General features: G+C 36.9%; 1 protein-coding gene across 1 annotated transcript in view; it reads left to right on the forward strand.

Moving 5' to 3' along the window:
* Positions 1–15,834, forward strand: part of LOC108373275 (palmitoyltransferase ZDHHC5-like) — a gene marked incomplete at its 5' end in the record, with an annotated part of 30,960 nt that extends 15,126 nt beyond the window's left edge. Inside the window, 3 exons of the mRNA XM_017629140.1 lie at positions 4,420–4,733; positions 4,809–4,991; positions 15,064–15,834. Of these exons, the coding sequence (XP_017484629.1) occupies positions 4,420–4,733; positions 4,809–4,991; positions 15,064–15,439 (873 nt within the window). The remainder of the gene's footprint in view (positions 1–4,419; positions 4,734–4,808; positions 4,992–15,063) is intronic.
* Positions 15,835–18,135: the final 2,301 nt, after the last annotated feature.

Raw genomic sequence — 18,135 nt, forward strand, 5'->3', positions numbered from 1 at the left:
TGTCCTAATTTATTCTACTAAAATTTAATTACCTATAACACTACATACCTAAAGTTTTCTAAAAAAGTTTGAACTAAAAGTTTGAAGTTATTAGGTGTATGTACTTAATGGGCAAAGTTTGTTGAATTTTTATAATTTTTGTACAAAATTTGAAATGTGGATTTATATGGGGCTTGTTATATGACCACAAGTGTGGGTATACCGCAGCTTTCCTTATATTTATTTCTCTGTTAAATCATTCATGAGTGGTAATTAGCCATTAGCAAACTGCATTTAATTATAATAAATTAAGGCAGGTGTATCACATTAATTTTTTTCTTGATTGGTGTAACCCCCTTCGCGATTTCGCACGCCAGTCGTCTCTCTTCTATTCCAACTGACGCCCATTCGGAGTCGCTATTGAAGCGAAGTTCGTATCCACCTGATCCTACCGTCACAGAGGAGACCTTCCTTTATATGAACGACATGGCTGAGTTCATTCAGCTCATCGGTAAATCGTCTGCGCGATGCCTCATCAGATGTTTTCATTGTCAATGTTTCTGCGGTATATACCAGCACGGTCATGATGAGTGACGTATAGTCTAAAGTAGCGCTTAATGGCAAGGGTGATTCTCCGTTGAATTTCAATGCTGACATTGGTTCTCAACTATATTTCCTCGTTCCCCACCAGACCCCGCGCTTTGCTTCTTTATCCTTCTTTCAGAAGGCAGAACAGACATTGCATTGATCGACTGATGATCTCGACGTCATCGGCACATGCTAGCAATTGGTATGATTTTGTAAAATTTTTTATCAGTTTTCTTATTGTCCCCTGCAACTTCAGCAAAAAAAAACATATACGACGGGGAGTTGCACTGTCTAAAACCACGTTTAGTACCAGGTCCAAAGCCGCACTGATAAGGCCCGATCAGTTCGTTGAGGATGGACTTAAGCTTTTCACACAATACGCGCGATAATATCTCATATCTGATGCTCAAAAGGCTGATACTGCGGTAGTGGTGCATATGACAGGGTCGTATTTCTTTCGGATTGAGCAGAGCACACTTAGGTTCCAATCAGCAGGAATGGTTCAGTCAGATCTCTGCTTCATGCACCGGGTATGAAAATTTAAATTTCGTCCGAATATAATAATAATAACTATTATTATCGCGGTTTAGATTTTCGGATGTCTGCCTTCCCGAGAACCTCTTTTTATAACAGAATATGAAATTGCTGTATACTCTAACCGAGGTTTAATAATGAACCCTTACTGAACGGTCTTTCAGGAAACTGAAAACGTGCTTGTAGAGTTCGATCCATTCAATGGCAGATTGCTTTATTTACCCAACAAATTTTCTCAATACTTATTGATATATCGAATCATCGGATTTTAGAGCTTTCGCTGTGCAACCTCCTTCTGCTTTTTCGATTATTTTTTTTTTTATTTCGGCACTTTTTTCAACAGTTTTACAATTTTTTTGCATGCGAAGTTGAGTTGTATTTTCCCCAAGTTTTTCTGTAATTGTATGCATTTAGTAAATTGCTATTTACAATAATTGATATTATTTTTGATTGAATGCACTATCGTAATGGTATGCTATTATATTGTTAGACAAGCTCTTTATATTCAAATTGGTCAAAAACAAAAAAAGCAAATCAAAACTCTACACTAAATGCAAGCACCGAAAAAGGTAAAACGAATTAATTCTATTCTAATATTTCATTTTTTCTATATTTTTTTGCGAAAATACATTCTATTATTGTTCATATACATATATTTGTTGCTACAACAACTTTTTGGAAATGATTTCTCTTTAATAAAAGTATCTACTCTTCATGTCATCCGTTTCTTATTAAAATTTCCATTTTGCGATATGCAATCTACAATATATTCTAAAATAACTACCTTTATTTGTATGTTGGTAATTTGAGCGATTTTTACTCGTATAAAGTTCATAAATATTTCATTCATTCATTCAAATATCAATCATTTAATTGTTTCAACAATCAATTTGAAAACAAGGCTCATTGAAGAATGAACGGTTCTCATTTATCATTTCATGGTTTTATTTTCCGTTAACCTACATACATACAATACATACAAAGATATATATTTTCGCAGAACCCACCTCGACGCATAAATGGCATTTTCAACAGGCTTCGAAGTTTTTTTAAGTATGAGAAATACTTGCAAGGTTTTTAAATACTCTGGAAATGTCTGGATATTAAATAGTTGTAGGTAAGACTTGACAGGTGACAACTTAAAATCCCTATTAAGCAAGTAGTGATTGATGTCGAGCTGAAATCATCTCAGCTTTTTCCTCTCGCAAGACTAGGGTCCAGACACGGAGCTCTCAGCCATCGATATTAAGACACATGCCCTCTTTTACCAAGAAGTGATTATTATTCACAAATCCTATCAATGGTCGCATCTTATAAGTATACGAGGAGAAGTCAAAATGTTAGGAAAATAAAAGGGGGATGTAAAATTATATACAGTTCCGGTTAATAAGACAAAATTTAAAGCAAAATTTAAAATGATATTGTTTGCAACTTATGTTTATCTATTTATTTTCATTTTAAATATAGTTCCATCTCTAATAGACCCACATAAATAACAGTTTCAAAGCTTGCACAAAGTTCACAAAAATGAATCAAACTTAAAAAAAAATCATCAAAATTTCAAGCTTTCTATTAAGAATTTTTGTGTAGAGAGTGTTGAGCATTTTTTTCATATAACGTATGTACATATGTATGAACAAAATGTATTTTTATTTGCAAGTAATGCCCATGTAGAGGATCTACAAAAAAATTCTAGGAAATCAAAGGTAATTTTCAGTGATTCGAAATTTGAACTTTATTATACTAAAATTGAATGGACTACAAAACTGCGTACTCTAAAAATTCTGAATAAAATCTTGATGATTTTTTTTTTTATTAAGTTTGATTAATTTTTGTGAACTTTGTGTAAGCTTTGAAACTTTTAGTTACATATGTGGTTTCTGTTGTAGATCGAACTATATTTTAAATGAAAATTACTAAAAATAAATAAATAAATATAACCTAAACAAATATTGGCAGAGTCCACTAAATAACGACCGTCGATTGTCGTAATTAAAAGTTTTGAAAAGTTGGACAAAAGAAGAGCTATTTCAGAATTTAATCGCCAACGGAAAATTGTTCGGTTCATCGCCAAACTGTTTCGAAGGCAATTCAGCGGTTCACTGAACTAGACCAACTGTCAACACATGAAGGAACCGCCAGATAAAAAACAAATGCGAATCCAATGAAATTCAGTGATTTCAATGATAAAATTTCCCGTGAGACTGGTATTGGCCGTGAAACGGTTCGTTAAATTCCAAAAAATTAGCTTCACATCAAGCCGTACAATATTCCATGATAGCAGTTGCTTACGAATGAGAAGCAAAAATAACGGCTGCAAAGGGGTGGACAACTCTTACGTCCTTCCGCAAATGTTCGCTGGGAAAAAAAGTATTTTGACTGATGGTCAAACTATCGAGATGATAGATTCTGGTCGACACATATTATCGGGCACTGTCAAAATCCCAAATCTGTGATGGTGTTGGCTGAAGTTGGTGCATCCGGCAAAACAATCCTGGTATCGCTAAAGCAATTACTGCCCCGTGAAAGGGATCTAATTTCTAAGTCGTTCACCGATAGGCCAAACCGGTTTGTCTTGTTATGCAAAGAGTTCACTTAGCCAGTTTTGCTGATTCAATCTATAAAATTTCTTCAACTTTAAACCGATATATACATAAGCATAACAATTCTAGCAGGACTGCAATTAATTTCTATAAAAATTCTTCCTCCTCAAACACATAAAGCTCCTAGAGTAACCCTACAAGGATTCTAAAAGGCGTATTACTGGTACGGAGTCCTATATGTATATCATCAAAGTATGTGTCTTTGTTGACTAAAATGTGTTTTCCATAAGTTTTTGTAAATATTCGGGACCCTTCATTCCAAGTGTAACTTGTAGCGTCTAAGTACTACAAGCTTTCTACATATACATTTGATATAACCATGCACAGGGTAAAAGCTTTCTCTGTCCATCGCCGCTCTTAATTTATGAAACATGTGTTAAAAACTATGCATTTTCTCTAAATGTTTGCCTCCCTCGAATATGCTCACCAGCTCTTCCCAAATGGAATTATTCGATTCTATACTCCTCAAATATGAAACCCTCAATTGATCGCTCATCATATTTGCTACCATAAAATACATGCCTTCATACATGCATATAATTTTTATGTTAAATATTTCACCTCAAACCGCCGCTTTCAAGTTCTTTATTTTTTTGTTTTGTTTTTCATGCAATTTCGATTTAAATTAATGTTAGCTTTATACGTTTACGTTTACGGCCGATTTTCAATTATTACCTAACACCGCGCCTTTTTGCGCTCCTTCCCCATCGTTTAGCTGTCGCCCGGACGTGAATGTTCAGACACCGACATGGAACCGCAAGCATCGCAGAGTCAAGATTGTGAGCCCACACCTCCATTACAACGACACAACTCGACGAATTTCTACCTGCCTCAAGTGGAGGCAGGCGTGAGCAATTTAAATAATGGCGTTATAGCAACTAATGCGGGCATGTTGCCCAACGCTGGCGGTGGAGGTGGAGGTGGTGGTGTTGGTGGTGGTGGTGGAGCAGCAGGCGGAGGTGGTGGAGGCGATTCGCCACGACATATGCGCATGTACCATCCGCGACACAGTCCATTAGCGCGACAGCGGTAAGTTTTTACATAAATATTTTTTAGAGCAAAGGCTTTATTTTTCTAATTAAATTTTTCCATTCTCTTCAAAAGCGGTTTGGAGCCACAACGCGGCTATAATCCCGCCGATCCACTGTCGCCCGATCATCCTGCTCATCCGGGCAATCAGGGCGCACAACAACAACGCAGTGGGACAACTGCAACACCCACAATGCAGCAACGAATAAAACCGTTGGGTGTGGCAACACCACTGGTGATGGCAAGTCCAGTTAGAAGGTGAGTCTTTTTTAGCGATTAAACGCATGTGAGCATAAGACGCGCGAGTACAAGGGCAAATTCGAGTGCGAAAGTGTAGTTGCAATTGCTGGGTGTCTTCAGGCCATAAAGTTTACACATTGACGAGCAATTGCAATTTAACTACTCTCAACCATCTAAATAACGTGCTCTACTACTCTGCGTTATAATTTTTATTTTTTTATTTTTTTTTTGTCTACATACAAATATCTGTTATAGTTACTACTATTTTCTAAAATATACGCAAAGAATGTGTCTAAACGTATTTAGTAATGTGAATTCTATGATTATCTAATCAAAACTGCTACATTTTCTTAACCGCAAAACTTTGTAAACGCCTTGAAAATTTATTAGCCAAAAAAAAGTAAAGTAAAAAAATGTATGTAATTTTTTCATGTAACTCCTAATCTTAGCAGGTATTTAACATAGCTTTATTTGCTTTTATTTCCGTGCTTCAAAATTAATAATGAAATATTTCGCTTTCGATTTTGTGAATATATTTTTACTTGTTAATTTTTTTTATTGTTTTGCATTGAAGATGGACATAGCTGGAATTAGCAATTCTTAATTTATGCCAACGCATAATGCAAAATCGGTAAATAACTCGAATTTTAAAGAAAAATTATCGTTAAATAGGAATTTATATCGCCAACGCGCTTTTTCCGGCATACATATGTATTTTCTTAAAGTTTGCATTTATTTCAAAGGAGAAACAAAAATAGAAGTGAAAATACAAATGCTGAAAAACACACTCATTGGCAACTCCGGGCCGAGGCATATATAGCCAGGCTCCTTGTTCATAATAAACATTTGCGTTTTACGATTTAAGCAAATTATACATTTTAATTTCATCGTCTCCACATCAATCAAGGCGAATTCGTATACTAAGGTGGTCTTGCTAAAACAGCTGCTTTGTTGTTGTTGTTGTTGTTGTAGCGGCTACAACAACCGCGCCCAGATCGGTTGGTATCTCAGTCGTTGTCGTCAAGTTCCACTAACGGCAACCCTAGGAAGCGTGCAGCTTCTGCGGGGTTTGCCCATAAGGACAAGGCCGTTAGGGATGTCGGGTTTGCCGGGCATGCGAAGAGATGTTTCGAGTCATGTGGGGTCTCTCCGCATGCCGGACATTCGTTCGGCACATCCTCATTCAGTCTACTCAAGTAGGAGTTTAACCTGCTGCAGTAGCCGGAGCGAAGTTGTGCGAGTGTAGTGCGTGTCTCCCGAGGCAGATGAAGCTCCGTCTCGTCAATGTCCGGGGGTGGTGTGCCTAGAACGGCTGCTTTAATTCGCCTCGGTATGCATATGTCAAAACTCCTTATGAATGAGTGCCAAAGTAGGAGTGTTGGAATTTTCTTTCCCTCGTCCTCCTTGGGCAAAGAACATCCGAAATTTGGCATTAGTATAAGGTAGGCCCTTTTAAGTGAAGTCAATCTAAACGGCTTACCGAAGAAGGGCTGAAAAAGCACGCCTTCTTTAAGGGCTTTTTACAATTTACATGAATATGAGTTCATATTATTAAGCATTACAAATTAATTTCAATGTGAATTTGGAGTTGAATAAAACATGTTTGATTTAAATCTCATTCAAATACTTTAAAAATGCATGATTTTTATTATTTAAAGATGCAGCTTTAGAAAGACTTCTCCAAAAGGCGTTCTGAAGTACGTCCTTCAAAAGCCCTTCTGGAATTTACAAAAAATAAAGGCAAGGTGGAATGCCTCCTGACTCCCAAAAAGGCCTTTCGGAAGGGCTTTTTAATTATGAAATTGTCTTATACCAGCCGGTCGGTCACGTCTCTGGTGTGCTATACGGAGAAGACGTTTCCAAGGCCCATGATATGTTATACCAGTTAAATAGAGTATATAATGCAGTGTGTTAAGCAAGAAAGAATGCGAGGTTTTGCAAAAGGTTTGAGAGGCAGTCGCAAAGAATCTCAAACTGGTGCGATACAATATAATGCGATGCTTAATCTCTCTTATGACAATAGGAAAGTCGCCTTGCATATTTTCAGAATCTCTTCGCTCGGAGAAGTTGCTTAACATCCTAGCCTTCCTAGGCAAGCTTGGTCCTCTTGTGACTAAACTAATGTTTCCTTTTCGTCCCATAATCTTAACCTAGTTAATTAAATTGTTATTAATGTAAATAAGAACAGCGATGTCCGTATTTTCACACTTTTATTCAAATTTTTGTTTTTCCTTTTTAATAAATGCAATTGCTCTCTGCATTCGATCATCTTGCCACTTAGGGGTCAGCATTTTGCTTGGCCACAAATTTTCGTACATTACTAATTTTAGAAAATCATCATACTGCTTATGAATGTTGCATTAGCTATTATTAAATCTTTAACTGAAAAAAAGCGTTAAAATTTGTTTGTCAGATATTTGCAGAGTGTTGTAGTATACATACATAGATGTGGGCCATTGAAAAATATAAAAGCTTACATGCACATCTGTAGGAACGCCAGAAATTGCGCCATTTCTCGAGATATCAGAAAGATTTTGTCTTATTGAGTTGGAGCATTTCCCCACAATATTCACGTCAACATATTTACATATATCCATGTATATGTAAACAAATTATGTTACAAATCGTCAGTAACTTTTCATTGAAGATAGAGTAGATCACTATTTTTTAAGCCTATGTTAATCATCATAATTGCCTCACTTTTTCAGTAAATTAACTATTTTTCTTTTCCAACGTTTTACTACAAAAATTCTTCTTTTCTTTTTCGTTCTTTCTTCGCTAGTCAATACTCAAAAACTGATACAAATTTAAACTGCTAAGCTTATAATAAACTGCATATACATAGATAGAGTTAAATGGAAATTAAATTTGAGTGTTAAAAAAATTTTGTAAAAAACCTTGTGACTTGTAAAATTCTACAACACCATCTAAAACCACAACTAATCGTACTATATACCACTACTTCTAATGCTTCTTCTACAACTACTACCATAACTGCTACTACTATCAATACAACCAACCACAACCGCTACGACTACCTACCACCACTTCTATTCTAACGATCTTCGATTTGAACTTCAACTGCAACTTGAATTCTTCTTGTTCTTCTTCTTATTCCCCACTTCGATCGCGCTTGTGCATACACTTAAACATGTACACACGCCTTCACCACCACAAGCTCCAATCGAACCTCAAGCCCAAGCTCAGCTTCAGCCTCAACTTCAATGTCTGCTCAGCCAAGCTTTGTATAAGCTCTCCGCTGTGTAGCAAATGTTTTCAATGCGTTCGTTCGGTCGTTCGTTTGTTCGTTCGTACGTACAGTTTCCGTCCAATACTTCCGCCACCACTACCACCACCACTACTACTACTATGTTGTAATATTCATTGGAGGTGAGTTTTACGTTTGTTACGTTCGATTTTTTTTCGCCACAATTCTTTTTTTTTATTTCTTTATTAAATCTAATCATCTGTAAATCGAATTTCATGGTATCAAAAGCAAATAATTTCGTTAATTCATTTTATGTTTGCTCTATATATTACCGTTTTTTTGCTGTACTCGTCTGGAATCACAATCAAAGCAAAAACAAAAAAAAATAATCACTCATAACAGTTTATATTAAACTCCCATTTCTTTTTTATGTATCTTATGTAATCGTACATTCACCGTTTTATTACAGTCATGGAAATGGCCAGATAATACTTTATTCATTTGTTAATTTGTTAACATAAGATTTTTCAATATCATACAAATCATTCTTTATGTTATAGGTAATGAACTTAAACGATTCTGTTAACTGTGGTGCTCATGTGTGCTTGTACAATTGTCCACAAAATAATAGGAGTGCGATATTTTGACCAGTTTGGACTTTTGTTTATTTAATGCCTAATATTTTTTTATAAAAGTCTAGCTGGTAAAAAAAAATAATAATAATAAACATTAAATAAACAAAGGATAAATAGTTCAAACTGATCAAAATATCGCACTCCTATTGTTTTGCCGACAACTGTCCACGCTACATACCAATATACATAACTCAAAATAACGAAAACTAATCGAAATTATTGATCCTTTAACTTTTATGTCAATAATAGGTTAACTTGACGCATTGATAGCACTGTGCAAAAATTTCAGGGTCATTTTGTGGGACGGAATGATCGAGTTTTTTGCATGAGTGTTTTAAGAATACATAAGTTGGAAAAGAGTTAGAATAATTTTGTAGAACATATTAACCCATTAGCATCGTTTTGACGGCTTTTTTTGGTAAGTCTGAGTAAAATGGTATTTGGGAGTTTGCTGGAGTGTTTAAATGTTCTAGAAAATTATTCGCCAGAAAATTCCACTAGGGACATTCTCAGACAAAATCTTTATACAAAGAACATAAAAAACAAAAACAAATATCGCTTATTTACTTCAATAGTTTCATAATCCAAAAAATACACATTTTGAGCTGGGTATGCAGAAATTACCGCCACCTTTTCTTCTATGTTGTGTAAAAATTGCATAGCTGTATCGATTACCAGTATTTCACTGGAACAAAATATGGCTGTGCTATGGTGATGTCAGCCCGGTAATTCTCTTAGCAAACCTGTTGGACAGAGGCGCCATTCCTATGCAGGGTCCACAAATAACAAGCGCATATCCGTAAAGCGTTGTTGTTGTTGTTGTTGTAGCGGCTACAACAACCCCGCCCAAATCGGCTAGTATCTCAGTCGTTGTCATCAAGCTCAGCTAACGGAAGACCCAAGAAGCGCGCCGCCTCTATAGGGTCTGTCCACAGAGACAGAAACGTTAGTTGCGTTGGGTTTTCCGGGCATACGAAGAGATGATTCGAGTCGTGGGGTGTTTCTCCGCATTCGTTTGGCACATCTGCATCTAATCTGCTAAGGCATGAGTTCAACCTGCTGCAGTAGCCAGAGCGAAGTTGGGCTATTGAGGTCCGTATCTGCCGAGACCGACGAAGCTCCGTATCGTCTATGTCTGGTGGTTATGTGCCCAGAACGGCATTCACAGGTGTCTGGAGTCTACGTAACTTGAGACTGACTCCCGCTCAAGGCCTGTCGATAAGCTGACGGCTCCGGAGGTTGCTTTTTGGACCTCTGGACTTCGTCCGTCAGTTCGTATAGATGCCATCTGACATGCCTTGGCGAGGACTGCTCTGCAAGCAGGTGTAGAGCATTCCGTAAAGCCAACCCACGCTGTTTTGGCGTTTCCATTGAATCTGTTTTTTAACTTACGGCTCCCAAAGCCAGCGCACAACACATTGCTGGGAGAGTATTTGAAGGTCCTCATTTATGTATATAGCGAGTCGCTTGCTCCAAGACAACAGACACCTACTTGTAGCCGAATCTGAAGCTGGACAGATGCTGCTGACTTGAATGAGCACTTAAACCGAAGGAGTCGGAGTGGTCCCAACGAAGCCTCCTCTCTTTCTGCCGTGGTAAGAGTCGGGCCTGTAACTGCATACCCAGAAGAAGGAGAGCTGCAAATCCGAGGCGCTTGTTACTAAACAAAAATTTATTTATATAATAGTATTAGATATCTAAACTTTTTGCTAAAATACAGATTTACGTATACGGTATACGCGTACATACATACGTACATGGGCTTTCACTTTGCCCGGAAATTTATTTCAAAAATATTTTATCCACATTTCTTTTGAATGTATTTCATATTTTTTGATACAAATGAAAAAATTGCCGAAGTTTCTAATCCAAGTTGAAAGATTCAAGTAAATTTGTGCATAGCTGGCATATATTTGATATTATGCAGCGTCCAAGTGATGGCTATCGATTCAACACCAACGCCGATGTCTTCGACGATCGTATCCTCAAAGTCTGTGATGAAACCGGATTGCAATCGGAACATAAACCCTTTACCGAGGAAAGCCTAAATTTACAATTAAAATATGGTAAATCGCATCTAAGCAACCCCAGCCATGACTCTACCGATGTACCTAACGGTTATGCAACTGTATTGAGTGAAAACGGTAAAAATCGCACACAAGCAGATAATCGCAATGTGAACTCTGATCCAAACTCATTGATTGGCAGTATGATGAATAAGAATAATAAAATTCCATATTACAAGCGTGGTGCCTTCGAGATAAACAACAATAAAAGAGTCATTGGCATAAACAGCTGTAATAGCAGCGATACTTTGACGCCGATGGGCACGGTTACAACAAATGGCAATAAGCACTGGCAGAATTTGTCAAGACGTATGTCGATGCATGCGGCACGACCACCAAGTATGATTCAGAACGAAAGCGATAGCAACGACACGGACACATTGAACTCGGAACGAAATGCCGGTGTGCATTACAAAGCCTCTCCACGCACTGATTCCGCCTCCAAATGCTCATCACATTCATTTAGCGAAGATTTGTACAATGAATCGATGTCATCGGCATTCAGTGTGTTGGGCAAGAAAAGTTCCACGATGCTATTGGACAGCAAAGCCAGTATTCAAACGAAAAATGTGAATGAAACGCGCTGTAAACGTACACCATCAAGCAGCAGCTGGCCGCAAGAGTCTGAAATTAATTTCGTCATGCTTGTGGGGCTACTCCTCGCGCTATTCGTGTCGAAGGTACTACAATATCTACTATCGTACTTTGCTTGGTTCCAAAGTCAAGTGCTGCATATTCGAAACATATTCCTAGGCAAAAATTACAGTATATGGGATTTCTGCAACTTTGATGACACATCCCGTTACGGTCTGCGCACTAAGCTTTTGCTGCTGCCAGTGGTGGCCACTTGTTCGTTGCTTTACGGTCTGAGTTCGGTGTTGCACACCACCATAAGTTGTTTGCTTACACAAGCGCCAAGTAGCGTGATTGTTTTTATACAAAAACTATATTTGCATGCTTGAACGGGGCGAGGGAGAAAAATAACTTATTTATGTACTTACTACGCACTTTTGTTAGATCTGAACGCCTTTTGTTTTTCCCCATAATCCTTTTTGAAAATACATACTACAATAAACAGGAAATTGTTCTTAATTCATTCGAAACATCGTTTTATTTCCCATCGGTTGGGGTTTGCAATGCTTTGCGGCAGAACTTGTAGGTGTGCACAGGCACCAAGCCCTAAAAAAAATTTAAATTTGGTACACAAGTCGGGTTCACCCCTTCGACTCGCGTACATAGACAGACGGCAACTTTGATCCGGATTAACGGCGCAATTGATCTGATCAACCTCAAGCCTTGACAGACGGCAGTGATGCGGATTTACGAGCCGCGAGGTCGTAGGTTCGAGTCCCACGGCCAGTAGAATTATAACTTCTAGAGCACGAGCGCGGCGGGGTGTGACGCAGTCTGGCACGCGAACGCGGGCCGCCGCACCAGTATGCTAATGTAGTGTCAATTGACTTTATTTCCGTTGATTTTTTTACCTGCCACCTGTTTGCAACTTATGTTTATCTATATATTTTTTATTTAATTTTCTTTTAAAATACAATTCAATCTATAACAGAAACCACATAAATGTAAGCTTCAAAGCTTGCACAAATTTCACAACAGTGAATCAAACTTGAAAAAATTGTGACCAAAATTGCAAACTTCTTAATCAGAATTTTTGGAAAATTTTACGCTATGCTGTTTAGTAGCCCATTCAATTTTGCTCTAATAATGTGCAAGTTTCAAGTCGCTAAAAATAAAGGTAGTTGGTTTTTAATATTTTTTTGTTGTGGAGGGTGTTGTGCATTTTCTTCCATATAATGCCGAATTTCCACTAGGCATTGAAAGACGAAAAATTGGAGGCATTTAAAAAATGCCATGTGGAAATGAATTGATTGAATATTTTTTTACGTAATGACACGAATAGATATTTTTTAATGTCCAACTTTGTCATTACAATTTTTGACATTTAATTCCTAGTGGAAAATCTTTTTCTAACCGACTTCAAAAAAAGGAGGAGGTTATCAGTTCGTCCAACTTTTTTTTGACGTAGAACATGTCGTACCTTTCGGTATGGATGCCATGCTCAAATGTTGTTGTTGTAATTTTTAGAGCTTCGCAAGAGTGATTATTGCACCAAAACTAATGAAGCGAAGAAAAATGCGGCGTTTCAAAGATAAAATTCCAGATTTATCGACAGTTTTATTTTTGTACGTGGTTAGTTTGGTTTCTGTCGTAGAAACAATGGTAAATATTGGCTTATTTTTGGGTAAATTTTGAGCCTTTGAAATGCTCTAGGAACTAAGGTTTTGCAGATATAACTTTTATTTTCAGAATGTAAGTTCTTTACAGCAATAGTAATATTATTGTGTACAAATTTTATATAAATTCGACCAAAATTGAACATTTAAGACAACAAAAATGTTGAAAAAATAGCTTTTTTTATTACCAATGCTCGAAACCGCTCGAATGATTTTGTATTTATTTTGTTTAAAAAAAATTAATGTTATTTCCTTTCGTTTGGTATGTGGGAAAGTATTGGTTGATATCTTCTAAGTACTTTTATTTGATTCAAATAAATGGGCATAAATGAGTTTTCTTCATCATTTTACAAACATCTACTTGCGTTGTATGTAAGAAGGAGACAAAAAGTGTGCGTGTGTATTTCAGCTTTTGAGTAACAGATGGCGCAGCTCCGGTGAAATATTTGTAGCATAATTGATTGGAGCTAATGTTGATATTTTACTATTTTAGTAATATATGTATGTACAAATGTACATATTACATATCGTCACCTGAAATGCAAAAAGACGTAACAACATTGTAAATGAAACGGAAAAAGTCGTGCCAAATTTTTTTTTTGCATAAAATGATTTGGGGAGTTGTAATTCGATGAAATCCATCATATAAATGAAAAAGTGAATTTTGAATTTTTTATTAGTTATGACTTTTTGTATTTCAACGATGATGTTTGTTACGTCTTTTTGTTCAGGGTGGTGATATACATATGTATGTATGTATGTGTATATCAGTGCATAGTACTGGAAAACTTTTTTGTGATATTGTCAGATCTTTAAAGTTCGTTCGATTTTACAAAATGGGTCTTTAAATTAAAGGGCTGCGCCTGTAGATGTGCAATAACGCTTTATTTTTCCAAAAAGAGTTGCCACCTGTTGAAAAATGTATTTGAAATTATTTATAAGTTAAACCAATTATTACAACATAAGTATCGATCGAAATGGAATTGAACAGGCTTTATTTCTTAATTATATATAGGAGGGTTGCCGCCTGTTTACAAAGTTAAACTGAATGTATTCAGTAGGTAAATGAATTACAACTATATGGGTATCAATCAAAATGGCTCTGAAAAACCATTATGGCTATTGAAAGACCTTTATTTCTAAACTACATGTAGGAGCGTTGCCACCTGTTAAAAAAAATCAAGTTCAACCATAATTATGGCAAACAGATAATTGAAATATATATCCCGGTATTCCGGTGCCAGACGAAAAAGACTGTGATTTGAAAATATTTTAAAGAGGGTTGCCACCTGTTTACAAAATTATTTTGAAGAGATCTTATTTCTAAACTACGTGTAGGGTAGCTGCCACCTATTTTAAAATATAAATTCAACTTGAGCTACGTATTCTATGTTTAAGATTAGGGGCTGTGGCTTTGTGTATTGTATATCCGTATCGCAGCGCGCCTTCATTGCGTTCATTTGATTTAGTAATTTCAGCACTTGTAACGTGATTAATTGAAGCATATTTACAGCTCTATGTATGTATGTATGTATGTATGTGTGCATAACTATTAACTTAATAACCTTAATACGATAGCTTTGATAATAATGTATTTAGTTTATTAAAATCAATAATCCGAGCTTGCGAGTATGGCGAGAAAAACTTATTCTTACATTTAATCAACATTTCATTCAAAGTGGTTCACAAATACATACATATGTATACGCATACATACACACTACATACAAATACATACATATAAATACATACATACATATTACATAATTTTTTCTCAACTAATTACATACATATGTATCTGTTGTCAATGCATTCGATTTGCCGTGAACTTAATGCTTGTTGTTGTAAATCATTGATAATCAAACTTTTTGCAACTTTGAAAACATGTACTAATACTAAACTTAAATGTTCTTTTTACTTGTCCTGCAAAAGATCCAATCCTGGTACGCCCACCCAACCAAGACGACCCGATTTCATTGGTCTGAATACACAACAACAACCGCCACAGACTTATTACGAATATACGACTGGCTTGCCGCCACAACATCCACAACCGCCTACCATTCAACAGCAGCAAATCATGTTGCAACAACAGCAACAACGTGCCATGATGCAACAGCATCAGCAACAACAACAGCAAGGTGAGAAAGCATACAATCGCAAATATAGTAAACGATCATTGCATGAAAATAAAAAGAAACGAAAAAAATTACTTGCCATGGCCAGCGCATTTAAGACCTCTAAGAAATCTAAGTCTAAATCCAGCAAAAGCCATAAAATTCGAAGCCCCAATTGGTCCATATACTAAGTATGAAATCAAGTAGCTACTAATTCATTTACAATCGTATGTACTATTTCGTATTTGCTATAAAATTAAATGTAAATATGTATAGAAGGACAAAAGGAGTGAGAAATAAGAATTATGTATATGAAAAGTCATAGTCAAAAAATGGAAAATACGCGCAATACAATTGGGCTTCCGCTATGCTAATCCCACCCGGCTGTTTTGGCACAATCGGCAGATTTTTTCGCCTATTTGATTGATTTACTTTTTTTACTTACTTGTTTTTATTGCAAAATGAATAATTGGCCTTTTTATGTTGTTTAAAGTTATTAATTCATTACTGCACATTAAATTTATTAAATTACCTACTTGTGATTTATCCGGTAGCGTTACCTTGTGAGGGGTAAAGCTTCAACGAAATTCGAATTGTTCTATTCAGTCGGCAAAATGGAGAACGCTTCAGGCAGGGCGTTTTCAATAAGATCTTTTTTGGGTGCTGTTTCAGATAAGATAAAATAATATGTAGTTCGCAGAAAGCACCCCGTACTTACAGTAAGAAATGCCGTTATGCGGTGAAATTTTCATTTCTTCCGCTCTCCATGGTAAATCATAAAATTTAGTGAACGAGTACCGTGCAGAGCCGGAAAAATTAGGTCCGCACCCATCTCTACTATGCTGCATTATGTCATGGGCATACTTAGACATTTTCTCAACAGTCCGTTATGATATTTTTATTGTGGAGAATAAAGCATTGCGACCTAAAGATCTATGTAGTTACCCCCTTCATGGATTTATGGTGTGTCGAATAACGCAACGCCCGAAAGAAATTTTAGTAAATGTTCACTTACGTGTATTTTGCTTTTGTGCATCAGTGCCGGACCTTGCTACTGCGAGTAAATTCCCAGTTCGGTCAGGTGATGGTCCAGCCTGCAGTGTTCTCAGAATACCTGCGAAAATTAGTAAGCTGATCTTGGATGGGCTTATACATTCTTAAAGCGTTTTAAGTTTTAAGTTTCTAAAAATGCTTTGAAATGCTCTAGACCTGGGAGATGAAGAGGTTATTGTTAGTCTTATTTCCTTCAATACCAATATACCCCACAATCCAGATTGCTCAGACCAAGAGTATTGAGCTTGTCAAGGCATTCCATCACCAGTTTGAATGTTACCTGATAAGCTCTGAGGGCCTTAATAGCATCTTGGATATCTGTCAAGATTGTGAGGTTCTGATTCCGGTAGTTTCGCGTGATATTAAAGTATGCGGATCTTTCTATATCATATAGCGATCCAACCACACTTTTTCCGGTACACTCCTCAGACAATGAGCCATCAGTGTACCCGGTTATAATGTTTTGGTCTATCCGATATATTTCGGCCCAGCTCTTCTTATTACATACTTACATCAGTTTTAAACCTTTATATTCCTTGGTATTGAAATTTCCGGGTTATGCATCGTCAGAATTATCGATGTTGCTACGACTAAGAAAACCTTCTGCCCCGATGTTGGTACCAGCCATCCTTAGTAGAGCCCTTTTCGCCTGAGTCTGTATATGAATATGAAGAAGAGTAAGATCTAGAAGAACTTCCAGTTAAAAGTTCTCAAGGCTCCATTGATGCTCAGAACATTCCATATTGCTGTCTCCTTATTTTCTAAAGTGGTTTTTGCAGAGCGGCCTGCCATGTATACGTGCTGAAACGAGTTCAGTGGCTAGTTCAGTAAGATTGTAGTCCTTACCTTTTCCAAGGCCTTCAGTACAAATGACGTAAGACAGATGGGCCTGAATCATTTTGGATGACCTTTGAGATAACTTTTTTGAGGAAGACAACTACAAATGTGGATAAAGAAACTCCTTCGCGCCCATAAGCGGTTTCGCAGGTAGCCGGAGAGTTTTCTTGGAAATGTACATACATAGAGAACACGCCGAGGTGTTTAAACCTAAGCAACACAAATGCAGTGCAGACAAGAAGAAAGGGCTAAGATGATTACATCTCGTCGTCTTCCACACAGCTGCTGGTTTCTATTGGGCAGTGCCTACTCAAAATTCCGGCCAAGAACTACGAAGGCCTCGCAACTTTGCATGTCGAAATGTTGCTCAGTGCTCACTGAGCCAACTTTAAGCCCACCCATCTGGACTACCTGCAAGTCGACAAGACGTTTTTTGCACCACCCTTGCCCCGAATAATTGCAGCTTGCTTTGTTTTTGGGCCAAAACAGACAAATGAATGTATTCCCGTATGACTATTAAAAATGTCAAACTTTACGAAGACAATGCCAGGTTTTGCATATTCCCATTCGAGTTAGAATAAGGATGTTCTCGAAGTCTTGAAAAGCACCTGCAAACCGGTTTTCCCATGTGACAGCTTTGTAAACCGTGCACCATGCAAAGGCTTTGCATGACTTCGAGAATACCCCTAATAAAGAATGTACACGAAAAAAACTGGTCGCACATAACCAAGCATAGCTCGGTTAATCATAACATTAAAATAAAAATCGGTAGACACTTAAAAAGCTGGAAGCATTTTCCACCTTACGGCATCATTTCTTTTTAGTAACAAAAATCAGTGTAGAAACGAGGACCAAGAAAGAAATCGATCGCGAGTTAATATTGCGCAAAAAGCTGGAAAATCCCAGCATGTTCCATAACGACATCGCAAAAAAGCTAAAATTTCCAAAGTCTACCGTTACTTATGTGCTTAAAAAATACAATGAATGTTTATCTTTA

Source organism: Rhagoletis zephyria, unplaced genomic scaffold (genome assembly GCF_001687245.7).
Source record: "Rhagoletis zephyria isolate East Lansing unplaced genomic scaffold, Rhagoletis_zephyria_1.1 Rzeph_scaffold_06535, whole genome shotgun sequence".
Classification (NCBI taxonomy): Eukaryota; Metazoa; Arthropoda; class Insecta; order Diptera; family Tephritidae; genus Rhagoletis; species Rhagoletis zephyria.